This window comes from Sorghum bicolor, chromosome 6 (genome assembly GCF_000003195.3).
Source record: "Sorghum bicolor cultivar BTx623 chromosome 6, Sorghum_bicolor_NCBIv3, whole genome shotgun sequence".
NCBI classification, from domain to species: Eukaryota; Viridiplantae; Streptophyta; class Magnoliopsida; order Poales; family Poaceae; genus Sorghum; species Sorghum bicolor.
In genome coordinates, this window is record NC_012875.2 from 54152598 (window position 1) to 54180592 (window position 27995).

At 43.9% G+C, this 27995-nt stretch overlaps 5 protein-coding genes across 5 annotated transcripts; 4 read left to right on the forward strand and 1 right to left on the reverse strand.

Annotated features, from left to right (window-relative positions):
• LOC110436333 (ankyrin repeat and zinc finger domain-containing protein 1) lies at positions 400–4777 on the forward strand. Its single transcript, XM_021463147.1, has 7 exons — positions 400–799; positions 2013–2467; positions 2856–2970; positions 3066–3719; positions 3816–3911; positions 4178–4306; positions 4420–4777. Exons 1-7 carry the CDS (start codon positions 515–517, stop codon positions 4690–4692), a joined length of 2007 nt encoding a protein of 668 aa, XP_021318822.1. The 5' UTR covers positions 400–514; the 3' UTR covers positions 4693–4777.
• On the forward strand, positions 5329–7637 carry LOC8057613 (guard cell S-type anion channel SLAC1). Its single transcript, XM_002446924.2, has 3 exons — positions 5329–6063; positions 6161–6966; positions 7043–7637. Exons 1-3 carry the CDS (start codon positions 5344–5346, stop codon positions 7425–7427), a joined length of 1911 nt encoding a protein of 636 aa, XP_002446969.1. The 5' UTR covers positions 5329–5343; the 3' UTR covers positions 7428–7637.
• On the reverse strand, positions 8248–12603 carry LOC8060419 (4-hydroxy-tetrahydrodipicolinate synthase 2, chloroplastic). The gene is made up of 3 exons (XM_002448324.2): positions 12406–12603; positions 10980–11063; positions 8248–9299 (listed from the first exon to the last, which is right to left on the reverse strand). Exons 1-3 carry the CDS (start codon positions 12522–12524, stop codon positions 8372–8374), a joined length of 1131 nt encoding a protein of 376 aa, XP_002448369.1. The 5' UTR covers positions 12525–12603; the 3' UTR covers positions 8248–8371.
• On the forward strand, positions 15253–16249 carry LOC8057614 (histone H1). Its single transcript, XM_002446925.2, has 2 exons — positions 15253–15469; positions 15570–16249. The coding sequence occupies exons 1-2, from the start codon at positions 15347–15349 to the stop codon at positions 16026–16028; spliced, it is 582 nt and encodes a 193-aa protein (XP_002446970.1). The 5' UTR covers positions 15253–15346; the 3' UTR covers positions 16029–16249.
• Positions 20188–25334, forward strand: LOC8155280 (polyprenol reductase 1). The gene is made up of 6 exons (XM_002488977.2): positions 20188–20635; positions 21832–22187; positions 22713–22947; positions 23192–23287; positions 24443–24514; positions 24632–25334. Exons 1-6 carry the CDS (start codon positions 20444–20446, stop codon positions 24734–24736), a joined length of 1056 nt encoding a protein of 351 aa, XP_002489022.2. The 5' UTR covers positions 20188–20443; the 3' UTR covers positions 24737–25334.

Sequence of the window (27995 nt, forward strand, 5' to 3'; positions counted from 1 at the left end):
GGACGCTGTAATTTAAATTCCCATTGAATCTGGATCCTGATCGAAGATCGTGGTGATTTAGCATTGTCTTGTTGTTTCCTGTCTGTGCTAGGATATGCTGGTTAGTACATTTGACACTGTTTAATTATTGTAATCTAAAGTGTTAAGTCGGGCTTTCTTAAAAATAAGGTAATCTCCTTTCCAAAAAATATCATACTTATTTGACTTCATAGATATTAATATTTTTACATGTATATTTGTTCAAACTTTTACACTTCGATAGAATTGCAGTATATTTTCTGGGGTGTTTTTTTTTTTGGTAGATAGACGTCAAACCAAAATGGCAGAGCAAAGCACAAATGAGGTGGTCGGGCATCGATGTCAGATCTAACGGTGCTCCAGCGTGCAGCCTTTGGATGACGAGCCGTCTCCTAGTCTGTATTCACAACTCACAAAACTCACGAACCGCACGCCGTCCGGAACATCGGATCCACGCCCTCTGCGCCGCCGGGCCGGTTCCTCCTCCTCCTCCTAGATGGCGGCGGCAGCGCCAGAGAAGAGGCCCCCTCGCTCGCTCTTTGAACTCGCCTCTGACTTCTTTGATTCATCCGTCCTCCTTCGGGCTCACCCATCCACGGCCCCCTCTGCGGTGGAACCATCCGAACCCTCCCGGTCACCGCCGCCGCCGACGACTCAGCAGCAGCAGCAGCAGCTTTCAGAGGCTTCGGGATCCAGGTGGACGTGCAACACCTGTGCCGCCGAGTTCGAGTCGCTACAGGAGCAGCGCGAGCACTTCAAGTCCGACCTACACCGCCTCAACGTATCTATCTGTGCCCTTTCTCTTCACTTGACTACTTCTGATTGATTTTTGGAATCTATTTACTTTACGGTATTGATACGGTTTTTAGGGCTCCGCTTAACATTTTCTTTAGCAGTCAGCGCTGATCATAGCTGGAATTATTTAGTAGATGGAATGCTCAATTATCGAATGTTTGCATGTAGTCCCTTGATTACTTATTGGAGAATGGAAAGAAACATTTTATGGGGGCTTATTACTAATCGAGTCTCTTAGCTTGATCACATCATATAGATACGCCTTGGAAGCCATGTTTTCAGATCGGACGACTAATCGCGATTAATCGTGATTAGTCGTCCTTATCGTAACTGCGTGCTCGATAAGTTTCGTCGATTCGATCAGGTCGATCAGAAACCTTATCGTCCGATTAGATGCGATTAGTCACGATTAGTCGTCCGATAAGTGTAGCAGGACGATAAGTTGGGCCAGTACAGGAATATTGTATTTAGGCCTGTAGGAAGAATTAGGCCCACCTTAAGCCAGCCAATTAGGGTAAGAAAAGAACAAGAGTGAGTGAGTGAGTGTCTAGGAGGCAGGAGCTCATGTTTGTGGCCAAATCAGGCATCAGCAAGCTGGAATTATATGTAAGTGGCCAAATCACCATGATAATGATTCATTATGCCATGAATTCATATATTTACATCATATATATATATAGTATATACATGGTCGATCAGGTTATCTAGGCATAAGGACGACTAAATGTCCGATCAGACCGACTAATCGACCCTGATCGACGACTAATCGCGATTAGTCGTCTGATCGGTGGTCAAACAACTAGATTCGATAATACGATCTGAAAACATGGCTTGGAAGAGCTTAATCATGTCCGAAAAACTGAACATAACTCGTTGCCTTTGTACTGAAACTCCTGAACCATACATTCAAACACCAGAAACTCTGGGAGTGTCAGATTAGAGATTAGAATTGTTGCATTGGACTGTACTGTGCTGCTGGAAGATTATATGATTTTTTTTTTCTAGTTGCCAGTTTTTACATACTTAGAAACTAACCAGTTTGCATAGAGCTTTGGATGGAATGAGTAACTGTTCTCTTGTTTTATTTCCATATGGTCCAATTTGGTTCTCTGCAAAATATCATTTGTAATGTACCAAGCATACCATACTTATGTCTCATCTCATTGATCCTCTTGCATCTTTTTTTGGCATTCTATTAGGTTAAGTTGAGCATTGCTGGTAAAACTATTATAAAGGAAGAGGACCTAGACAAAGCAGATTCTGATTCTCTGTTTGATGATTTGGAGATATCTAGTGTCTCTGGTTCAGAGGACGAACAAGAAAATGGACCTGCATCAGAACGTTTGCTCTCAGTTAAAGGCAAGGAAGAATTCAGGAAGAAACTTTACTTTCGTCGTGCATCGGGTGACACAATTTCTATCTATAGATGCATGCTCTTGAAAGAACATGAAGAACCATTAATTGATTGTAAGTCTGGTCAGATGGAAAATGCATCTTGTGTACCGGAGGAGGAGATGATAAATAGGGTGAAGCATTTGACTTGTGAACCTCGTGATGCGTCACATTTGAGAATTGTTATACTAACAAGCGGTGGACATTTTGCTGGATGCGTTTTTGATGGAAATTCCATTGTAGCACATAAAACATTTCATAGGTAACAGCATTGCCAGTTTCAACTTTGACGCATATGAACTTGTGAGGCATATTGCATTATTACTTGATAACCTTGGAATCTCAATTGACAGCAGCGTTCTATTATGTGGTAGCTGTACGCAGCCAGTAAAAATGAGTCTGTTGATGCTGCAGAAAGCTTCTACTTTCCTGTGTTCAATGTCAATATAGCTGTGAATCTTGCTATCAACAGAAATTACTTCCTACTTCCTCTTTTGTGTTCCATAACATATTTCCTTTGCTGATGGGCATAGTTTTAACTTTGCGGCTGGCTAGATTGACTGCTTTGTTGCCTGTACCTTTTACTGGCAATACTTTGTTTTCTCCATGTTAGTGACAAATTGTTCTTATTTGCTCATGTATTTCTTTAGGTATGTTGTAAGAGCAAAGGCTGGGAAGAGGCAATCTGGAAAAGATGCTACTGGAAAAGTTGCACACTCAGCAGGCTCTTCTCTACGGCGCTATAACGAAGCAGCACTGAAAAAGGTGTTGTGCTAGTTGACTTTTATGTGCTCATTAAAAGTAAATGTTCCATTGGCTTATTTTTTAGGTGTCTTTCGTTTTTGTTTGTCTTATTGCAGGAAGTTCAAGAATTAATTGTTTCATGGAAGTCATACTTTGAGACATGTGTTTGTGCCTTCATTTATGCTCCATCTAAGAACCGACAGATGCTCTTCGATGGGGAGAAGACTCAGTCAGTAATTCAGTCATGTGATATTCGTCCAGTTCCATTGACTGTCCATCGTCCCACTTTGAAGGAAGCTAAGCGGGTATATTGTAACCTAACACAACTCTACTATGAGATGGAATGTTCAACCACAGATGAAACCTTACCTGATGCTGGAAGTGTGAAAAATGTTGAACAAAGTCAAGGAAAAAAGAAGGAAGTGGACGCAGACCCTGAGGAATCTATTTCTGACTTGTCTGCCAGGTTGGAATTGTTGAATAAGAATGAATCAGCAACAATACCATCATCTAAGAACGAAACAACACCTCTTCATGAGGCAGCAAAGTGTGGCAATGCTCAGCTGACCCTGGAGTTACTCGAGCAGGGTTTGGATCCTTGCATAAAAGATGCAAGAGGAAAGACACCTTATTCGCTGGCTTCAGATAAGGAAGTTAGAAATACATTCAGAAGATTTATGGCACTCAACCTTGACAAATGGGATTGGCATGCCGCAGATGTGCCTAGTGCACTAACAAAAGAAATGGAAGAATCACAAGCTGCAAAACAAGTATGTTTTTGTGCCCTCGTTTCATGAATTTATAAGTTTTCCATTGCAAAATTCATTAAGTAAATGCACCGAACATGGTTGCGTATGTTACTATAGGCAGACAAGGATGCCAAAAGGAAAGCACGTGCAAAGGAGTTGAAGAAATTAAAAAAAGCAAGAGAAAAGGAAGAGAAGGAAAAGGAGAAGGCTAAGGTTAGTACTGGATTCAGAATTACAAGTGCATTTGGTTGTATAAATCCAATTTATCCTTGTTGCTCATGAATGATGTACGTAGACATACTTTAATGGTGTTTAGTGTCACTGGTCTGCCCAAAATATGGTGCTTAGTTCACTAATCCACATTTCATTATTTTTTTGTTAGTGAAGTGCAAGCATTACTGCTTACTAGTTATTAAATTGCCTTCCAATGACTTGTATTTACCTTCTTATTTATGCCATTTTGTATTATTGTACTGTAGGCTCAAGCATCGCAGTCACAAACTGATGTTAAAGGCACTTCAAGTGGCCAAATGGCTAACAGAACTGCATCAGTGCCAGGCCTTAAACCAAAGCATCAGACGCCACAGCAAATACTTATAGCAAAGGAGGTATGTGTTCCAGAGAGGAACAATTTCACTCCAGCTAATTGCTGAGTAGTAGTTTTAAAGTACACACATGTCACATGATTACAAATTTATTCCTTGCTTCACTTTTTATTCAGGAGGAACGACAGCGAAAACAAGCTGAAGAAAGAGAGAAGAGAGCAGCTGCAGCAGAGAGAAGACTTGCAGCTCTTGCTGCCCAATCTGCTGGAGCCGGCGCGTCAGGTGCAGCAGCAACAAACTGCTCAGCACAGAGGGCAGTACCAGATGACAATTCGTGTTCATGCTGTTTTGCTTCCTTGGCTGGCAAGGTGCCATTCCACCGATACAACTACAAATACTGCAGCACGACATGTATGCATCTTCATTCAGAAATGCTGCAAGATGATTAAGAAAACCACATGACGCGATCACATGATTTTGATGTTATTTTACCTCATATAATCAATAAAATAACAGGCTTTCTTCTTCCCTTATGCCAGTTTTCCTTGATTTTGTCTGAACGTTAAAGGTTCGAAATCACATACGTTTTGATTCGTGTTAAAGTTTTTGCTTCATATTGGAACACCTATTGAGCCAAGCGGAATCGCCATTTGTCACACATCTGGATTGCTGAATTGGCCTACTAGCCTTCCCTTTGCTCCTTTGCTGCGTGAGACTTGCGTACGTGTGCCTGAAATCCACCATTTTCATGCCAAACTGGCAACACGCCCGTGAGCCTTTTGCTGCTGAATGCCAACCTTAAGTAGTCAGCAGGAGGCCAGTCGGATCTTCTCGACCTCTTATGCACATCACGGTAACATCTATCATGAGGCCAGTCGGCTCTTCTCGACCTCTTATGCATATCACGTTAACATCTATCATGAGGGTATGCATGAAGCTCAACTTTCTGAAGATCTCACGACCAGCTAGCGCGGTAGGAGTAGATCACAGCCAATGGATTCCACATCTCGTGACCTGGCCATTGGCTTCTTCCTTTGGAGCAAAAAGGCATGGCCAGCAGCGATCCGTCTCCTCCCCATCGACCAACCACTTGGACAGCAATGGCCGCCCTCGCCCCGGCCTTCTCCACGTATGCACCTGGGTGGCGCCGGCCGGTGCACGTGAAAGCACCGGTCATGTTGACATACGCTGCCCGCGGCGGAGCATATATTGGCGCCGCCGCACATAACATAACTCGATCGGCGCTTGTGCTCGCACACCTCGATCATCGCTTAGCTGCAGAAATAATGGCAGCCGATCCTTCGTCCTCTTCCATGGCCCAGCAAACGGCGGACATCCGCGCGGCCCCGCCCGAGGACTCGAGGCAGATGGCAATGAGCGGGCCGCTCAACGTCCGGGGCGACCGGAGGCCGCCGCCGATGCAGAGGGCCTTCAGCCGGCAGGTGTCGCTCGGCAGCGGCGTGACGGTGCTGGGCATGGACAGAGGGGGAAGGAACGGCGGCGGAAGGGGCCAGCGCGCCCTCCCGCGCAGTGGCAGGAGCCTCGGGGTGCTCAACCACAGCGGCGGCCTGGGCCAGGCCGGCGGCGACGGCGCCGCGCGCAGGGGTGGTGGCGGTGACTTCAGCATGTTCCGGACCAAGTCGACGCTGAGCAAGCAGAACTCCCTGCTGCCGACGAGAATCAGGGAGTCCGACCTCGACCTGCCCACGCACGTCGAGGACCAGTCCGCCGGCAGGACGGCGGAGGACCCGCTCAACAAGAGCGTCCCCGCCGGCCGCTACTTCGCCGCGCTCCGCGGCCCTGAGCTCGACGAAGTCCGCGTAAGTAGTCTCTTCGTTCTTGGCATTATATCCAGTATATATATGCATGCACGTCTGACACTTACTTGAATGATGAAACGTGCCGTTGTTTCTCTAGGACTACGAGGACATCCTGTTGCCCAAGGACGAGGTGTGGCCGTTCCTGCTGCGGTTCCCGATCGGCTGCTTCGGTGTGTGCCTGGGCCTCGGCAGCCAGGCCATCCTGTGGGGCGCGCTGGCGGCGAGCCCCGCGATGCGCTTCCTGCACGTCACGCCCATGATCAACGTCGCGCTGTGGCTGCTGGCGGTCACCGTGCTCGTCGCGACGTCCGTCACCTACGTGCTCAAGTGCGTCTTCTACTTCGAGGCCATCCGCCGCGAGTACTTCCACCCGGTCCGCGTCAACTTCTTCTTCGCGCCGTGGATCGCGGCCATGTTCGTCACCATCGGCCTGCCCCGCGCCTACGCCCCCGAGCGGCCGCACCCGGCCGTGTGGTGCGCCTTCGTGCTGCCGCTCTTCGCGCTGGAGCTCAAGATATACGGGCAGTGGCTGTCCGGCGGCAAGCGGCGGCTGTGCAAGGTGGCCAACCCGTCGTCCCACCTCTCGGTGGTGGGCAACTTCGTCGGCGCCATACTGGCGGCGAGGGTCGGGTGGGCGGAGGCCGGCAAGCTCCTGTGGGCCATCGGGGTCGCGCACTACATCGTCGTGTTCGTCACGCTGTACCAGCGGCTGCCCACCAACGAGGCGCTGCCCAAGGAGCTGCACCCGGTGTACTCCATGTTCATCGCCACGCCGTCCGCCGCCAGCCTCGCCTGGGCCGCCATCTACGGCAGCTTCGACGCCGTGGCGCGCACCTTCTTCTTCATGGCCATCTTCCTGTACCTGTCCCTCGTCGTGCGCATCAACTTCTTCCGGGGGTTCCGGTACGTGAGCCGTCCTAGCTAGCTCTTCCCGTTGATCGATCGACCAACTGACCGCTAACTGCGTCGCCGCATGCAGGTTCTCCCTCGCGTGGTGGTCGTACACGTTCCCCATGACCACGGCGTCGCTGGCCACCGTCAAGTACGCCGAGGCCGTGCCGTGCTTCGCGAGCAGGGCCCTGGCGCTGAGCCTCTCCCTCATGTCGTCGACCATGGTGTCGCTGCTGCTCGTGTCGACGCTCCTGCACGCGCTCGTCTGGCGATCGCTCTTCCCCAACGACCTGGCCATCGCCATCACCAAGGACCGGCAGAACGGCGCGGCGAAGCCGAATGGCAGGGGGAAGAGGGCCAGCAAGAGGGTGCATGACATCAAGCGATGGGCCAAGCAGGCGCCCCTCTCCCTCGTGTCCTCCATCACCAAGAGCCACTCGGCGGACAAGGAGGAAGAGGAGAGAACAGACTAGTAGGAATGGTTAAAAGACGCTCGTTACCAGGACTTGGGGTCATATAGATGGATTAGGATATTGTTATACACACTAGCCAGAAGAAATGTATTTTTTCCCATAAGTATAGGAAGAACATAATAATAAGTGATGTTGTACATCTCTTACTTTATTTCAGAGCATCTCCAAGGGCTTTGCAAATCAACTTTGCATTGCCCAATTTGCAAAAAAGAGTAGAGAACACCCCTCTAATGGCTTTGCAAATGAGGTTTGCAATTTGGTAAGGTTTGCAAATAGAGGTGGAAACTTTGCATATACGCAAACCTCCTCAAGGCTTTGCATTTGGGATTCGCAAGGAATTCGGTCCGCCACGTAGGCCGCTCGGTCCCCTCGCGCGAAATATTTTGGGCGGCATCGCGGTTGCCCGACTCGGCGCGCCAGAGGACTCCCGCGCGATTTATCTCCCGACTGGCCTGGGCGAGTTTGGGGATGGGCGAGGAACGATGGGCGACGGGGGCGATGGGCACTGGAACGACGGACTGCGAGGAACGATGGGCACTGGAACGACGGACTGCGATCTACGATGGCGCGAACACGGACTGCGATCTGGCACTGTGCGCGAAATTTTTTGGCCGGATGGCGCGTGGGAAAAAATTTCAGGAAAGGACTTGATGAGAATGCAAAACGGTTGGAGATCCTCCCTTTGGGAACTTTGCAAACTCATTTGCAACTTTGCAAATCCCCTGAAATGCAAAGTTGAGAATGGAAAGCCCTTGGAGATGCTCTTAATGGATCTATGCCAGTTCCGCATAAGAAATGGCCACCTAGATCCACAGGAAACTGGAAAACAAATCAGGATTCATAACATGACAGTAGTTTTATTTCTTTACAAAAGTCTGAAGAAGTCCTCATAACATGCTCCTAGTTTTATTCATCAAAATACGTAGGACTAACAAGCTCGCTTACTAATACCTACTGATCAAAACAAAATCATCATCGTTGAGAACACGTGCTTCTTTCTGTCCCACAAAGTTTCCCCGTCCAATAGCTTCAACAATCCGGACAAACTCAATCCGCTTCTCAAGAAGAAGAGGAACATACGGCAATCTGAAAACAGGCCTTGCCACCCCAAGCTGAGCCAGAGCAGTGTTGAGTGCGATGGGATTCGGCTGGCAGAATAACCATTTCATCAGAGGCAACAGCTTCTCATTTAGCAATGCATTCTCCCCTTCATACATGAGATTACGCATGAGACCAGGAACAAGGTTGCTTGCTACAGAAATAACTCCAGTGGCACCATATTTCCACCTAGAATCATGGCATTCATCATCATTACCACTCCATATTGTTATACCTTTGTCAGTGTAGCACTTGACTCTCTCATGTCCGACACATTCTTTTACTCCTGCCAGGCTTGAATAACCTGAAAGTGCCTCAATAACTTGAGGAGGAATATCCTGGCCACTCCTGGATGGCACATTGTAAATGATGGTTGGACCCATCGGCAGAACAGCCTCAAAATGAGAGATCAATCCTTCAGTTGAGGTCTTCCCATAGTAAGGGTTGATGTGGAGAGCTGCATGCATGCCAACAGCAAACCCCTGCTCTGTTGCGTGAACAGCCTCTCTGGTAGAATTACTCCCTGTGTTGCCTATCACTTTAATTCTAGTGCCAAAGCAGTTAACAGTATGCCCAATAAGCATAATGTGTTCATCCCAGCTCATTAGGTGACCCTCTCCTGTTGTTCCACCAACTATTACACCTTCAGAACCACCCTCTATCTGCATGTTTATCAAAGAATCATATGATTCAAGATCGAACCTTCCATCTGGCAAATAAGGGGTTTTCACTGCAGTGATTAATCTGAGACTTGCGATATCACCGGTTGATGTCCTGCACCATAGAATCAAATATAGAGGAAAGACCTCAGGAAGTAGATAACAAATATCAGAGCTCACAGGTACTGGTACGCAAACAGTATGATTCATGTGACAGTTAAGCTATACTCCCCCAGTTCCAAAGTGTAAGTCGTTATGGCTTTTCTAGATACATGATTTTTGCTATGCACTTGCACCTATATACATTCCTATGTCTAAAGTGTGTTTTTACTATGTATCTACTGGTCAAACGACTTACAATTTGGAACGGAGGGAGTAACATCGAACTGAATTGCAGTCACCAGAGGTTGTATGATCCTACTTTGCTCCAGTCCGTAAACAAGTGAACTCAGATTACAATAGAAGCATCATATTATTGAGCATATAGATATTACGATGTATTGACCACAGTACCAGACAAGAAAGAGTTCAAATTTAGCATTTTGGCTAGACTCTTCCTGTTAGAAGTTGCCAACTTGCAGAGACAAGGGGTGATACACCATAATCAGGTTAATTTTGCAGGATTGGCTTCATGAAAAACAAGAACATTTTTGGCTTCTCAATTAAGTAGATGTTTCTCCATGCAAGAGTTAAACTTATCATCATTCACCAAGTATGTCTGCATTATGTAAGATCAAAATGGGCAATGGCATGACTTTGAAGTCTCATTGAAATAAGAACTATACCTATCTTGAAGATGACTTAAACCCGATGAATCAATTGCCTGGATGGCAGACCGAATGGCCGAGAGAGGATTGGCTCACCCGAGCCACTGCCCCTTGTGTGATCAGGAAGATGAGACGGTCCAGCATCTGCTTACTACATGTGTCCTCACTCGATAATTTTGGTCACAGATCCTGACTCCTTTGGGACTGCAAGATCGGACTCCCACAAGGCGAGAGAAATCATTGGCTGACTGGTGGAGAAAAGCAACCAAGAGAATTCTGAAGGAGAAGAAGAGGCTGAACACAATTATCATTCCAGGTTCCTGGATCCTTTAGAAGCACCGAAATGCTTGCGTTTTTGAAGGGCCTCACTCTCACCCCTGCATCACCAGGCTGCTCGAAGAGTTCAGAGACGAGTATCACCTTTGGTGCTTGGCGGGAGCACATGGCCTGCACATGCTGGGTCTGGGTCACGGTGTTGGGCTAGGATAGCTTAACTTAGTTTAGTTGGTTTGTGTTTTTTGTGGTCAGACCTCACCCCTTTCTCGGTTCTTTTAGTTTAAGTTCTTCGATATAAAGAAACAACCCCTCACAGCCCGTCTTGGAGTGAGGTGATGGTGTTTGTAAGGGGCTGATCCTTTTCTCTCTATAATACAATGATACGCAGATCTCCTGCTTATTCGAGAAAAAAAATGAATCAATTGCCCAAAACAGCAGAAGAGGTCTTTATATCATGGTACCGATAAGCAGACTTCATGTTCCAATTGGCAAATGGTGACTGTTGATGAATTACTTTTTCATGACATCTTAAGGTTTCGACAATACAAGTTCAGAATAGAAGGCAAACATAGCCATAGAACGTACAAAACTGAATTTATTATTTTAAACTTGATGTACACAGCAACTTTTACCCATAGTTAACAGCACACCCAGTGGTATTGAGCTAAAAGTGCTAGAAAGTATGATTCAGATAAATAAATTAATTGAGGAACAAAACAGTGTCAGCACTCGCTTTGAATTAAACAAGTTACCGATTTTTCACTTCAGTGCTTCGCATTGGAAGATAGTCATCTAGACTGGTGGCTGCCACTGGAAACTTCCCTCTGCCAGTGCTCCTGCATATGTTAGATAGTTATGTCTTATGTTTGGAAGTACAGACAATGTATGCAGAATAAGTTATCTAGACACTCAAGGCCAATCTTTCCAAAAGAAAAAAAAATCAAAGAAGGTTATTATTATATTTTCAGTAGTACATAGAGACCAAAGAAGAGACCAGGCAAGTTGTGCACTCCATTTGGTTGCAAACCGTCAAACCGCTGAAACTTTGACTACAATGATATTAAAATATTTAGACAGGAAACACGAAAAGATCAAGTAGACTTCTGAATGTAATGCTTAATATTGCAATTTAATGGAATTGGGGAAAACATGTTGTCAGAGTTGTGAGACAATGTTGTATATGTCCAGAATAACTATATTTCTGACAATAGGGTTTAAATTGCAGTTCAATCTTAATATATTGACATGCAGTTCTCCTGCGTTTTCGAGAAAAAAATTGCAGTTCAATGCACCAGAACTATGTCCACAAGGAAAAACATCATTCAGAATTTTTTTTTAAAAAAAAACGACCTGCTAGGACTGTTAAAGTCTTCTAGTAAACAGGTTGCCATTCTAGCGCTGCCTGCAGCTCGTTGATCTTAATTGGGTGTCCATGTTTCATATGATACAATACTGCCTTTTCTTTTTCCCTCTGTCCCAAATTATAAGTCATTCCAACTTTCTTGATGAGTCAAAGCATCTTAAGTTTAACCAAATTTACATAATGAAAGAATAACATTTATGAATAAGTATCATTAGATTCTTTATTAATTATATTTTCATAGTATACCAATTTGATGTGATAGATCTTTATAATTCTCTATAATTTTGGTCAAGTTTGAGATGACTCTCTAAGAAAGTTGGAACAACTTATAATTTGGGACGGAGGGAGTACGGAAGTTTTCCCCATCAGACACCATTCCATATGTTTGTTCCTAACTTATAACATCGAATTCTCATTGTTTATAGAGCACACAAGGCAATGATTCACACGATCCAAGGCAACAATTGCTCATCCTTGGCCTCTAATTCTCCACCACTCAAATCCTGCTAAGCAGCATCTGATGATCTACGTTCTGTGAAGCTAATTTATATTGTGTACACAATGGGGAAAACTGTGGATTTCAAACAAAACAAACCGACGGTATTCTTTTTCTTCTTCTTCTTCTTCTTTTTTTTTTTTGCGAGGACAGTTTTTGAGGACATGGAATTATGGACTATACGATTTTGCAATTGCGTCGGTGAACGGGCGGACTAAGGAAGCAAAATGAAAGAACCAGATTAGCGCTTCAACTGACTGCAACTCTCCGTATATGAACGAACAAACGGCTGAAATCGAAGACTTCAGAGATACCAAACCTATGCCGGGAGACCGCGGCGGGACGACGCAGTGCTAGCCGCGGCGCCAACCCCAAGCCCATCGCCGGAGCCTCCTGGCAGCCGAGACGGACGCCCGGGTTAGCCGCCGGCAGTGCCATGTTTCTCCGGTGAACGAACAAAATAATTGAGGGTTTTGTTGCAGAGTGAAGTGACCTGTTGACGCTGACGCTGGTGCCTGGACTCGGCTTTAGACGGTTGACGACACGTTAAAGCTGACTGTTCGGCCCAGCCCGACGCAGTGCAGTGTGGGAAAACCTTGGAGCCCGTTGTACACGGCCCCTGGATTAGACCGCCCAGGCCCAACCAAGCTGGACTGGACGGAACAGGCCTGCTAACATCCAAGTGAAACCCTTTGCAAAACAATATTTACGAGTTTTCAAAAACAAATAAAATTATGCACATCAATGGTGCATCAATAGATGTGCACTGTCACAAAATTTGAGATCCACACTCATTCTACAAATGTTTGCAAAATGAGTATGAATCTCAAATTCTGTGACAATGCACGTCTATAGATGAACTATTGGTTTGCATAATTTCAATTTTTTTAAAACTCCAAAGTATGATTTTAATGGAGTTTTCATAGATTTGCACTGAATATTTTGCCAATATTCAAACTTCATTACTTCTTATGAAGAATAAGTGAAACTTGACTTTTACTAAGAAACTATGGCCTAGGGAATACAGAGTTGTGTGAGTATGACTTATGAAACTAGGGTTTGGTGACTCCATCGGTGTTTTTCTCTAATGGAGGCTTCTAGGAGCGACTACCCCTAATGCCCCTCTCTGTCTCCCTTCTGCTTGGGCTGACGAAGGGATTGCCTCCGCGTAGTTACTCAGCCTTGGTGAGAGGTGACTTAGGGTTTAGGAGTTACGGGTGTCAAGGTTGGTGTGAAGGCATGGCAGATGCATCATGGATGAGATCGACGGATGGTGATGTGGATGTTGAAGGGCTTCTAAGGCCCCTATGTCTAAGTTATGCAGAAAAAGGAGGGAGTTGACGTACAGGGCTCCCTCGAGGAGCACTGCCAAAGAGCATAAGTTGTTTAAGCTAGAAGTGTTGTGGTTTGGACAATGCTACAGATGCTTCATAAGTTGCCCAAAAAAATTGCCCTATCGTATCATGTTCTACAAACGCATATTCAAAGGACTCGGTTGAAGGTCTCAAAAGCACACTAGGATATGATGATTCTTCCCCTATAAGCAGTATTGGTCATAGTGTGGTATTGGTATTTTCAAGGATATTAATACCCGAGTTGAGATTCTACATTGCTCATAGTACCTTACACAACTTTTAGAAAGGCGTTTGAATTTTATACTCTCTTGTTAATCATTAAATCGAGGAGTGGTGAGTCTAAGAAGATCCAAACACTTCCTAAGTTATGCTCGGTTCATCATGAATCCCTCTTTCGCCATACAGTCAACTCAAAAAGTAAGGTTGTCAGCTGCAACTCCAAGCCTCTACAGTGCAGCCGATCAGGCCCTAAATATGATATCACAAGGCCTATGTACATTGATCATATGTATTTATTAACACAAATAGTTAGACTATTGCCCGACACTACGAACCCAGAGCAGTTGGAAGCTCTGGCATGTCGGGAAGGCCTATTGTTTGCTTCGGACCTTGGCCTTCAACGGTTCAAACTAACAAGTGATTGCACCAATGTTGATAGGAAATATCAAGGACCTGGTTTGAGGCTCATGGTAAGTCCTAGGGACAACAAAATGACTATGGTAATCTTTCCTTAGCATATACTCCCTCCGTCCACGAAAGAGTCAATTTTTAGAGCTGTCCTAAGTCAAACTTTTTAAACTTTGACCAAATTTCTAGAAAAAAATGCTAAGATTTATAGTATCAAATTAGTATTATTAGATTCATCATAGAATATATTTTCATATAATGTGTATTTTATATTATAGATGTTGTTACTCTTTTCTATAAAGTTAGTCAAACTTTTAAAAGTTTGACTCGCACGGATTCTAGGAATTGATTCTTTCGGGGACGGAGGGAGTATTGTTCACCAGTGTTGCAACTCTAATGGAAAATTGCGGATTCACACACACTTTGGCTAGAAGTTGTGTTTACGAGTCCCTAGGTAGACAAATTTAGTTTTTAAGCCTGTATTTTGACATTTGTAGTGTAACTCTTCCTCTATGAACAACGAATAAACGAAGAGTATTTTCTTAAAAAAAGTCAATTTGTTTTATGGAGAAACAGGAGTACTACGTGCTGCGGAACTATTTTTCACATAGTAAATCTAACAAATATTGAATTGCTCACATAGTAAAAAGGAGTATAAAATTTGATGAGCTATAACCTACACGGGATCACGATTTTCACGAAAGGGAGACCAAGGGCATTTTGGTAACCCCAGGTTCCTGAAAACTCCAGATACACCCGTATCCAGATTGGGAACCGAAGGCCTGAAACCACGCGCAAATCCACGCCCATCAGTATGTTCGTACACCTGTTCCACAGAACACCGGGAAATCAGACCAACCCCATCCCCCCCCCTATCGCGCGCGTCCACAGCGAGAGTAGGACTACCACTCACCGGTTCACAGTGCACGGGTTCCACTAACAGGCGCTCGCGCGGTTTTGTTTCAAGGTAGAAATTGTATTTCCCGCTGTACACGTCGTGCGGCGCACACTGGCCTGCGCCAGCACCGCCCACTCCATCCAACGGCCCCGATGCGCTCAGCGCTCCTCCCGCGGATCGCGATCCGTGGCTTTGCCTCCCCAGCCAATCAGCATGCAGAACTCCCCTCCCGCCGGATCGCTCCCTTCCCGTCCTATAAATCGGGGCTACCCGGTCCCGTCCGATCTATCCATTCACAGCTCCCGCTTCGAAATCAAGGTAGCACAAACAGCTGCAGTTTCTAGAGCCCTCTCTGCCACTCGTGATCTCCACCAGCCACGATGCCTGCCCTCGCCAAGCCCGCCTCCCGCCCCGCCAAGACCGCCGCGGCGCCGAAGCCGAAGCCCGCCGCCGCCAAGCCGAAGGCGGCCGCCGCCGGTGCCTCCCACCCGCCCTACTTCGAGGTGAGGCACGCCGATCTGCGTTTGGTTTTCACTTATTGGTGATTGGTTTCCGTCGGAATTGGGGTCTGATCGAATTTTTGTTCTATTCGTGCCCTTGCAGATGATCAAGGAGGCGATCTCGGCGCTGAAGGAGAGGACTGGCTCCAGCTCCCACGCCATCGCCAAGTACATGGAGGACAAGCACGGCGCGTCGCTGCCGGCCAACTTCAAGAAGATGCTCTCCATCCAGCTCCGCGGATTCGCCGCCAAGGGCAAGCTCGTGAAGGTCAAGGCCTCGTACAAGCTCTCCGACGCCGCCAAGAAGGCCGCCCCCAAGCCGAAGGCCAAGCTCGCCGCCGCCAAGACCGCTGCGCCCAAGCCGACCAAGAAGGACGCCGCCAAGCCCAAGAAGACTGCCGCCGCAGCCAAGCCCAAGAAGGCCGCCGCGGGGACCAAGCGCAAGGCGCCTGAGAAGAAGGTCGTGGCCAAGCCGAAGAAGTCCCCCGCCGCCAAGGCCAAGGCCAAGCCCAAGACCGTCAAGTCCCCCGCCGCCAAGAAGGCCCGGAAGGTCGCCGCATGAGATGGGTTGCTTAGGTCGTAGTAGCTCTGATCGTCGTGTGGCGTTGGTTAGGAGTTGTACAAATTAAGCGTGTGCCCCCCAAAGTGTCTCTGGTGTGTTCTGTCTTAGGCAAGATCTATCTACCATGGTTTATTTAGTGTAGCAAATGGCTAGGCTCCTTGTGATGCCGACGTATCCAGTTCTTCCTATATATGAAATCGACTTGGTTTCCGAAATTTCTATTCTGAATTGCGATTGCCTGGAGGTTTTCCCCCGAAACGCGATTGCATAATTGTTCTGATGAAAAGCGTCGATGTCTTGGGCAACGGTGGAGTATTCCGCTGCTTCGCTTTTCATGTGTGGTTGCGGTTTATTCGTGCGCATTATCGTCGTGTAAATTGCATTGCAGGGATTCGGTTCAAAAAATACAGCTTATCAAGATGCACTGCACAATTGTTTCGTGCTCCACTGCTCTTCTTCCACGTAGAACTGTGGTCACTACTGTCTTTTAGCGTAGGAATCGTATAGGGAACAGACGGTTCGAGGTCGCTGCGAGAACTGAATGGTTCTTCTGATCCGCAGCTTATCCCATATTTGCGTGTGTTCATCGCCGAGCCTCCGGATACAGTCTACAGCACACGTCGTGGTGGCAGGGGAAACGCACGATGCGCGTGGTGTCTGCCGTTCGTTTCGGCCGGCGGTGGGCTTTCGCTTCGCCAATCGTGGTTCACCCCGCGCTGCTCGCGCTGGGTAAATCAAATTTCGTTGGCCGCGCGATTCAAAATTTTGGAGCCCGGATTACCGCGCCGGACGGCGGTCGCCAACCTGATCCATTAGTTTTGGAGGCAAATATCGCTGGGTGCCAGCTTGGCATCCCGGATCTATGGCGAACTCTACCGGTCCACGTCTCACGTTTGCCAAACGTTGTCAAGTTGGACTAAATTTAAAATAAATAAATATTAACATTTACATCTTTAATAGCTTTTACTATAAAAATACAGTACTCCATGTCCCAAAATAAATATTATTCTTAGTTCTTAAGAAATCAAAGAGGAGTATTTTTAACTTTGACCAGATATATAAAAAATATTAATATTTATGATGCATAATTGATATCATTAGATAAATGCTAAATATATTTTTATAATTTTTTTTGAAGATATAAATGTTGTTAATATTTTTTTATAAATTTAGTTAAAGTTACAAAATATTGACCAGCACGCACTAGTGCGGAGTATAAGTTTTAGAATGGACTGAAATTTAATACTAGGCGCCAAACATGTTTTGGGTTCATTTTGTGTTCTGAGATACGATGAGATCCGCGTCCGCGTGTACAATGTGGCACCGTGCGGGCCGGATTGTCTCTGATTTCTCACAATCACCTGCCGGCCCAATGTGGCACTCACTTCTGTTGGAGCCAGCACGGACCAGGCGGACAGGTGATTTGTTTTTACCTTAAAACTTTTTATCTTATCTTATTGAATATTTGAACACATATATAAAATATTAAATATAAATAAAAAATAACAAATTATGTAGTTTACATATATTTTACGAGATAAATATTTTAAGCTTAGTTATTATATAATTAGATACTAATTACTATAGTTACAAATATGTTACAGTATAAAAAGCTTTTATTTTCCAAACTAAACAAGGCCTATACATGACACCGGACCCTAAATAAAAGCCTTTTTAACATTGCGCACCTGCCACACTTTCTGTGCCCCATCCTCCTACGGGCCACACAAATAGGCTTGCTGATAATGTTGTGTGTGTAGGGATAGCAATTGATTTGTACCTACTTCGTCCGTCTTTTTTAATTGTCGCTCACGTTTCCTAAAGAAAAACTGATGGTAATATATGAAAAAAATATTAATATTTATAATATATAATTAGTATTATTAGAAGGATTTTTGAATCTAGTTTTTTAACAAATTTGTTTAGAGATATAAATGTTGTTGTCTTTTTACAAATCGAGTTAAATTTGTGGCATAGACACCAACGTTGACAATTAAAAAGAGACAAAGAGAGTATCACTTATGGTTTTTTTCCTATTAAAATACCAATGCTTAAGTAATGGGATAAAAGCATACAAGGTTTTGGATCGCATGTACCCATTGCATCCCCAGGGTGTGTGTATGTGAATGTGGAGACAACGCTCTCTGAAGAGAATAATGTTAAGGGTTTTTCTGGCATGCACGACGCCATATGTTTTTTTTTCAAGTTCTTATTCACATTAGATTAGAATACTTTTGGTTCAGTTGCTAGCGTTCACTACGAATGAAAGTATGATTCCCTGATTCCCTTTTCCTTACCAAACAAAGTGTTCATATATAAATGCTGACTTCTAGTTCCAGTAGCATCTACATTCTACAAAATGTCATATATAAATGTCACACTCGATTTGCTAGTCAATTTATTTTTTATGAGAATTAATATGTATTAACTAAAGGTACCTTAATTAACAATCTAATCTTAAATAATAGCAAGCAGTGTTCCACAATAGCAACTGACTGTGTGAAATTAGAGACAATGGTGTCAAATATCTCACTATATTGGTGATTATCTCAACCATGGCAGACACAAAAGACCCTGAGAATATACAACCAATTGTGATTCTCGTGATGTGGGCTATTAGGGCTGCAACACTGGTCTACCTCACAAAATCACCATAAACACTTGTCACTGTTGAATACTTAAAAAAACCTAGTTCTCACCTTACTCAAGCAACAAGGACTGATTATCTTTAATGTAAAGGGCCGTTTGAATCCCTTCATTTTGAAGAAATTAAAATCTACATAATAAATTAGGTTATTTAGCTTGGAGTTTGACATTCCATAACTTTCACAAGCTCACAAAATAAGCTTATGTTAATTCATAGGGTGGGAGATAGAAATGGATTCTATAGATCACTATGCTATAATTCTATTCTTCAACTTATAGCACATTCTTCAACTCACTTCCCTACAATAAAAATGCAATATATAAGTATGTTCCTTGTATGTCTAGGAATAAATATATAAATATATTCCATATACAACTATATTAGCTTAATTAATTTATGTCTAAATTGTTAGAATGAATTCAATCTCAAGGATCCAAACTGGTCCTAAGTTTAGTTCAAATCTAGTTAAAATTTTAGCCTTCGTAAATTAGCACCTCTTTTTCTTTATTTTTGTCTTTGTCCCTAGCCGTAATGGTACCACCAGCTGCTCATCAACTAACTAACTAAATAATTGATGGGAGTATTGACTGTGAGATTGACTTGCCTGCTGATGGTACCACTTAGCCACCACCACACTTGCTGTCCAGCAAATAGAGAAGTGCAAGCGAGACTGTTGGCATCCATATGTGTCCGTTTCCAAATTCCTTCTCGAAACATCCGCCCGTATTATCTAAACTCAACCGTGACACATCAATGCTAACTAGGGTGGTCTACATCATTATCGTGTATCCAACCTCAATTTATGCACATTTGTGGATACTCCCTATTCCCCCATGAGGCTAGGTTAAAGTTAAACGACGTGATCCTGTATTCGTCAGCAGCTTGTTCACTGGACAGCGTTACTGTACGGTTTTACGTATCAACACGTCATCAAGATTGAAATGAAACCATATATGAAATAACCCCAACAATAGAAGCATTTCACTTTATTGTTTCTAAGGCTAAGCAAAGCATTTAATTGCTGTAAAATGATTGGATTACATGCAAGATGGTGAAACGATCTGGCCCTCAGTGGGGATTTCATCCCGTTTCACCGCGTGAGAAACACGTCCGCGGAGTTTCACCATTGTGAAACTACTTCCTTCTATCATCTCTTCGTTTCATGCAAAAAGTGCAGTTTTGCTGACATGATGCTCTAATAAATGTGCATGACATTATGGTGAAACACCCACTGACACTAGCCTCAGTACGGTTTATAGTTTATTGTGTGAATAAAAACACTGCTACGAATAAGATCTAAGGTTGCGGAGAGTGAAACACCTGGTTATGTTGCCCCGAGCGGTTGCGTTTTGCGTAGTGTTTTCTGTGAACTCCTAATTTACTCTGTGTTATTTATCCGTGAACCGTGATGAAATTATCAGGTGATGATGGATGATGGATCAAGCATCCACTGGCAATTTCAAACCTGACATTAACATCTGATTAGGGCACTCAAGTACTCAACTAATCAGGTTAACTCCCCCTGTCGGCTCGCTTCCAGAAGGAACCGATCTAAAACCTCCCCGCCACGCGAAGCAAACGCGCACCAAAATCGCGTGCCTTCCTCCTCCAGATTCGCTTCCCTCCTTCCCACTCCAAAGCACCAACCCGATTACCCGAGCTCCCGCCGGCCGCGCTAGACCCTGCCTCCGCCGCGCCGCGTCGCTGCCTCGGACGCCACCCGCGCGCGCACTACTCCTCTCGCCATCGCGCTGCGTGGCGGCGTCAAATGGATATGGGAAGCGGGCCCGCGCTCCAGTACCTCCTGTGCCTCGCCTGGGTCGCGGCCACCCTCCCTATCGCCGCCGCCGCGCTGCCGATCCCCACGGCCGCCGGCGGCCGTTTCATCCACGGCCTGCTCTGCGCCTTCTCGTCCCGCGGGAAGACAGTCAGGCCCTCGGTCTCGTCCTCGTCCAAGACGGTAAGATTGGTGCTGGCTTGCAACAAGTTGTTGTTGCTTGGCCCCGTATTTTCATACTGATTTTATGTTGGTTATGAATTGATTTGGCAACATAAAGCGTGTAGGGTCTAAACAAACCCGTTGATGCTTGCCCCTGCATGTTCGTACTGATTTTCTGTTGGTTATGAATTGCTCTAGTAACATAGAAGCGTGTAGGGTCTAAACAGTGCTTATGTCAACTGTGCTATTCTCTTGTCCAAGCTAAGTTGAGGATTAGTTTGAAATCTACTCCCTCTGTTCTAAATTATAGTTTACTCTAGCTTTATCTTACACCTAGGATATTAAATGAATGCTTTACCAAGATATATTTCATAGTGGACTTAATGAAATTAATTTGATGTTATAGATGTTCGTGTATTTTTCTATAAAATCAAACTTGGAGAAGTTAGAAGTTTAAACTAGGACAAAGCAAAAGTGACATATAATGGAGTGAATAAAGGGTATTTTGCTGTATCTACAAATAAGGTTCCTATGAACTTTACATAGCTGTGGAATGCTTTCCATGGTGCTTGAAGAGGGGAGGAATAGGAAGTTTTGGAGTAGCCAGTAATCACTGTAGCTCACACTTTTGGTTAGAGGTGGTGCCATAAACCTGTACATAACTGCTTTCTTGCAGGATACTAGAGAAAATCTGATAGAATTTTGAGTTTATGTGATTACTTTGCTGAGGTGTTGGCTTGTAAATTACTGAAATCCTGCTAGATACTACCTACATCCCAAAAATAATGCAATTATGGATTTGGATGGAACAAACTTCTTTAAGTTTGACTAAGTTTATAGAATATTATTAACATTTATGTCCAAATAGGTACTGTGAAAATATATTCCATGAGGATACAAAATGTAAGTAAAATTTTGACCTAATGTAGTTTAGTTTTGAGTTTCTTGAGACCTGGGTTTCCAAAACAAAAACTAGCTATATCAATTTTGAGGTTTAGTTACGATAATTTGACTATATTCAAACCACATGCCAAATGAGTCCCATGAAAACAAAAACTGATACTGTGTACTATCAACAGCCAGATTTATTTTCTTGAACACATCAACATCAACAGTTAACTGGTTATGTATCAATTTTCTGTTGAGCAGTTTATTTTAAGCATCAAAATTTTGCGATTCTCAGAATTCTCACTTATAATTCTTCTCTAAAAGTGCAGAGATTCACCGTTCCACAAAAATTCTTCTTGCATTTTTACGTGGTGGGTGCGGTTGTGACGACTAGCTTGCTACTTGCAATATGGTTCTATGCATACATGAAAATGACACCTTTGATGCCGGAACCATCGAGTTACTCCACAATTGCTAGCCATCTTGTTGGCGGTTCAAATTCATTCTCTTTGGCAAATTTCTGGTCGTCACGCCCCATGGAACACAAGCATCGTGTCTGGCGTACTGTATTTGTACTGATATTGATGGAAATTCAGGTCCTGAGACGCCTATATGAGACTGAACATGTCTTCCACTACAGCCCTTCAGCTCGAATGCACATCATAGGATATCTAACGGGTATTTTGTAAGTTCCACAGTACCTTTTATTTGACTTCCTCCATTTTCTTGAGTTATATCAAGTAATGTAAGGCATGCCAACTAGTATATACATTCCCTCATTTTCTTCCGTTCATGCTTTGTCATAATTCACATGCCTGTGCTAAAAGATCCTATATGGAAGTTCTTTTCTGCATTGTGATAGCTTGTGCACATTTATCCACATAGCATGAAAATATATTGGATTAATCAGCAAGAAAATGCTTTAGCAGATGAATTAGCCTTGACCTGTCATGATTATGTGTCACAGAAAATAACGCAACGTATTGCTGCTAATTTTGGCTGCTAAGGGTCAAGATTTATGGCTGGCTTTCTTTTAAGCAACACTTGAAGTTATTGACCTTTGTTGTAATGGTGGTATTACCTAGAGGTTTACACAAACCGTCACGTATTTATATAAGAATTTATTTGGACAAGTATCATTGCACTGGCCCTTTCTTTCATTGTATTAGCCTTTTGGGTTGACATATTGTTCATTTCTTTTTCCTGCCAGCTACTATGTGGCTGCACCTTTATCACTTGCTAGTTCTTGTCTTCCTGAAGCAATACAGTATCTTCAATATCAAATAGCTGAGTTCATAGTCAAGGGTCGAGCAAGAATGCCAGATCTAGCAATTGACCCATCACATCTCTTGAAGCCTCTTCTAAAGTTGGGGTGGTGCCAGTGGATTGGTGCTGTTATTTTCATCTGGGGCTCACTCCATCAGATCCGCTGCCATGCAATTCTTGTATGTATTCACTTCCGTCATTCTACTAGTTATTTGTTTTTTTGCAAATGCAAACAACATACAACAACAGTTGGTATGTATAGAATATGCCCATGTTTGAAACTGCAAACAACAATTGTTTTCAGTTAGTGTAAAGATGATTGTTGTTTGATATGCATTTTTCCTGGCAATCATCTAGGAGACACTTTTACAGAGTTATTTTATTCCTTTTGATTTCATTGTTTTTTGTTTTCTGCTTTGGCAGGGATCATTGCGTGAACACAAAGATTCTGATGAATATGTAATTCCATGTGGTGACTGGTTTGGTCGTGTGTCTTGCCCTCATTACCTTGCTGAACTAGTGAGTTCCTACTCTCTTCCTGTCTTAATTAATATCCAGTATGTTGCAGATACTGATGAATATGGAAGATCCCACTAAAGTGCTATAAATAATGATGTCAAGTGAATGTAGGCTAAGGTTACCAACAAAATAAAGTTTCCCTTCTGTAATTTTAGGGTCTGGGAGCCTGGGATATTGGGATGGGTTTACTATTGGTGGAAGAGGATGCTGACAGACAGGGAATTTTCATGCTTCCCTTATGCCAGATTTCTTTTAATCTTTTTTTTTCTTTTAAAACGCAAGAGAATTGCGTTGCATTTTCATTAAGAGGAGAGAATTTTTATATTACAGAGAATGCCGGCCTTGCCGGGAGCCTACTTGTCATTTTGAAACTGAACAACGGAAGTGAGTCCAGCACTGAATCAGCACTGCGTCAGCTCAGCCTGCTCTGCCAGCTAGCGCTCGCAGCCTCTTGGATTTCTTTTAATCTTTTTTTACACTGAAGCTCTATTTGATGTAATGAGACTTCTCATCAAATATGCTATGGCCTCCATTTTGCCAACTTTTTTTTTCTCTCAAAAACTTAGAACTGTGTTTCTTTGTATTAAGAAGAAAAGGAGGGATGAGAACCCTTACACAAACACACGAAAACAAGTTCAGTTCACTTCACAAAGGTTACACAGATCGTCGATGACAAAGACAAAACAACCTGAACTAGCCTAGCCTGATACTGTTCCCCATCCAGTGCAAGGGCAAGGAGGTGGGAAATTCCTTTAGCCCCGGCCAAATTCCAGCCCAGCAGCTCCTCTTTAGTGAGCAATATTGCTGAAGCTAAATTTTGGGATCTCAGAACTATAATAGAGTTGAGCTCCTTATGTGTCTGATTCTCAGGAGGAGGGTGGGGGGTTCAGGAATCAGGATTGGTCTTTTGACCTCTCCTTTGCAACCCCCTTTTTCTTCTTAATGAAATGACACACAACTCTCCTGCATTGTTCGAGAAAAATATATATCTCAGGAGGAGAATATACATATTCTGTATACGGCTTAAGGGTGATAAAAATATAGTGTTACCTAAATGATGTCGATGAGCATTTTTCTGTTCTTCTAATTCATATAGGGCACTGAACTTTTAGGTTCGAAATCGTTATTAACCTTTGCTGTTATTTTGGTATATAGGTACTATATTTTGGCATGTTGATAGCTAGTGGTGGATCAGACATTTCGGTGTGGTTCCTGTACCTTTTTGTGGTATGCTTCATTATGACATTTTTCACATTTGGTGTTCAGAATCCAAGCAAGTTGTCATTATGGACCCTTTCATTCTCTTTTGTTGCACCTGGCTGAACTGACACTCCTTTTGTGCAGATAACAAACTTATCCTTTGCAGCGGTACAAACACATAAATGGTATCTTCAGAAATTTGAAGATTACCCTCGTTCTCGCTATGCAATTATTCCATTTGTATGCTAGATGTGTCCAGAAATGCCAACAGCATTTGTTCGCTGTTTTCATCTGCTTGCACAAGTTCAACATGCAACAGATATTCATGTAAATCTGACTGTAACAGTTGAAGCGCTGCAATGTTTGACTTAAGTAGTTCCGATCATTCTGAATGTACTTATAAGGTTGTGTTTGTGTATGTAGATTATAATACACAGATAGTTGATGTACAGTAGTATTAATTAACACTTTTTAGCATTGAAAATAAAGTCCTTCAGAACCAGAGACTTATCAAGTACTTTCTCCATTCCAAATTGTAAGATGTTCTGGCATTCAGAACCAGAGACTTATCAAGTACTCCCTCCATTCCAAATTGTAAGATGTTCTAGCATTCAGAACCAGAGACTTATCAAGTACTCCCTCCATGTTCTAAACCACTTTCTTTGTGGTTCGTGGGCTGCGCTTTGGGTTTTCCCATCGCGTTGTGTAAGCCGTTTTTTTGGCAGTCTTACTTCTTCTTAATGAAATACACGCCAAGCCGTGTTCTCGAAAAAAAGATGTTCTGGCATTTCTAGATACATGGGCCGTGCACCTAGATATACACTATGTTTAGATAGATAGTAAAATCTATGTATCTAGAAAAGCTAGAACGACTTACCGTTTGGAACAGAGTAGTGGCTATCTAGCTGAGATAGTGAGACAAATGGTGTTATTGTTCATCATACTTTCATTGTCTCAGCCTTCCATGTCATGAATGATACTTGTTTGATCTTACGTAAGCTATGTCTGGTACTCTGATCTCTGCTAAGAAGGCCTTCCATTTTACATCTTGTTTGAAATCCTTCTGCAAGTGCTGTGGTGGGTATTGTATTTCAATTGGTGTGTTTGAATATTTGATCATGTCAACCCCAAATTTCTAATTCTGAGGCTTTCTCAGGTTTCTGCTGCTTACAGCAGACTAAATCCTTACTGGGAATGGAGGTAGGTATGATTAATGAGAAACTGGAATGATATTAATCCAAAAGGACAATCTTACTAATTTATGATCATGGGCCAGATACTTCAGTTGATCATCTGTTGCCAGGTGCGCCTTATTCTCTGCTATTTTTCTTCTGTATGTATTGAACATCACAATTTGCTGGTATTACTGCTTTTGTTACTGAAGAGTTGTCAATGATTCATCAGACTACTAGATATCAGACTTCATAGAACCCTTTAGATTGGAAATAACAGTAAAAGCTAATAGTACTTGTTGGATAGATATGTTGGCAAATGCAGTTAAAATCGCAGGCTGCTCCTGTGATCAGGATCACGCTTTGTTTATACAGAAGAAATCCTTTCTGCATTAGTCACCGGCACCTCTGCGAAGAGAGGCCTAAACCCATTCCCTATAGGCAGAACACCAGAGAAACTCTGATGTCTGAAGACTCTCAAGTGCAATAAGTCCTATGATGTCACCAATCTACTTTGTGCCCCTTTTACATTCCCATTTTAACCTCCAAGGACACTAATGAACCACAGTAATCAGGTCTTTGTCCACTAAAGTAGCGCATGATGACAAAAGCATTAAGCAAAGGCTACGCCTTTGGCACCGCCAAAAGAAGCCGGTTCTCTGATGAAAGTGAGCAAACTGCCACCAACCTACAGCACTCATGCTTCTCACCTGGGCCGGAATCTAAGGCGTTTGGTTAGAAAGCACATCCACGGATCCGCGAGAGGGGACACGCTCCTTGTCTTTGCCCGGCTAATCCTCCCCGCCGGGACATGTGTTCGCCCATATCGCCTGTATGGAGTCGCTTTAGGTCTTGTTTAGTGCAGCCCCTAGCATAATTCTGGTTCTTTTTTTGCCTGGGACTGGGACGCCCTGAAACTGGACGTCATTATGGAGTGTGCCTCTAGACCACTAGCCTGGTGGCTCGATCCACCGGCGAGCAGACACCATGAGAGCCTGCCTTTCGCTTCAGATGGTGGGGGCCGGGCACCATACATTGAACTCCAAAAGAAACTCTGTTCTGCACCGTTTTTATCGTCCACCTGCTAGTGCCTGTTCGTTTGCGTAGCCTAGTGCACATATACAGTTTTTATTTTATATAGGTACCTGGTGAGTGTGTGACGTTGCTGGGAGTTGGTACCTGAAATTCATGCTCGAACGGAATCGTATGACGACAGAGGGAGATGGTGAACGGACACCTGAATTTCATGAACAGGGGCATAAAGGAATCAGATGATTGAGCAGGTTATTAGGCCTTGTTTAGTTCGCAAAAATTTTCAAGATTCTCCGTCAAATTGAATCTTACGGCACATGGATGGTGTATTAAATATATATAAAAACAAAAACTAATTGCACAGTTTATCTGTAAATCATGAGACGAATCTTTTAAGTCTAGTTACTCTATAATTAGACAATGTTTGTTAAATAAAAACGAAATGCTACAGTGTCAAAATCTAAAAATTTTCGCGAACTGAACCAGGCCTTAGTTTGGTCGAATTTAGCGGGATGTGCCGTCCAGGTCTGGATCACATACCCATTTACTAGTGCCTTGGAAGGCGGGAAGAAGAAACGAATTTTGAGCACTTCTATGCGAATGGACGAAACTGTCCGTATGCAGTTCAGTCCCGAATACAACGGTTTTTTGTGCCGCTCGTATAGACAAACCGTAACAACCTCATTTGTTCCTCACCGAACCAAAAGTGCTTACATTTGACCGATGGACGGACGTGTTTGATGAATAGCTATGCATGTGCGAATAAGCCACGTCTTGGCCGGCCATGACACGGGCGCTAGTCTTCATCTGCCATCTCCATAGGTCGCCAAATGACATGCGAAATGCGTCCAAAATCACTCCTTTTCAGGAAAGCGACCAGGCCATTCTTTCGGCTTCTCGTCGTCTTATTTTTTTTCCCGCCCATTTGCATTTCGGTTCCGGACTGGAAGCTAGCCAGCACTTCAGAAATTAATGGGCACGCAAGGCCTCCACCTGGAGGGTGTGAGACCGATCCAGCCCGAGAGTCCCGATGTCGTGAGTTCTGTTATGTTCTGTGAGCGTGTGCAAACATGCATGTCCGTCCACAAGTTCACATTTATTGTTGTCTTCCAAAAGGGCTTAATATAGGAGTATGTCTTTGTCACTATATAATTGTTATACTATCACTGTCGCGAACTAGCTCTCCAATCATGATCTCCATCAAAACTTCAACATCCTTGACCCTGAATTAGCTCTTATATCTGAAACCTAGACAAGAATTTCCTAGAAAGTTGGTATTATGTCATGTTCAGTTGTATCGAATC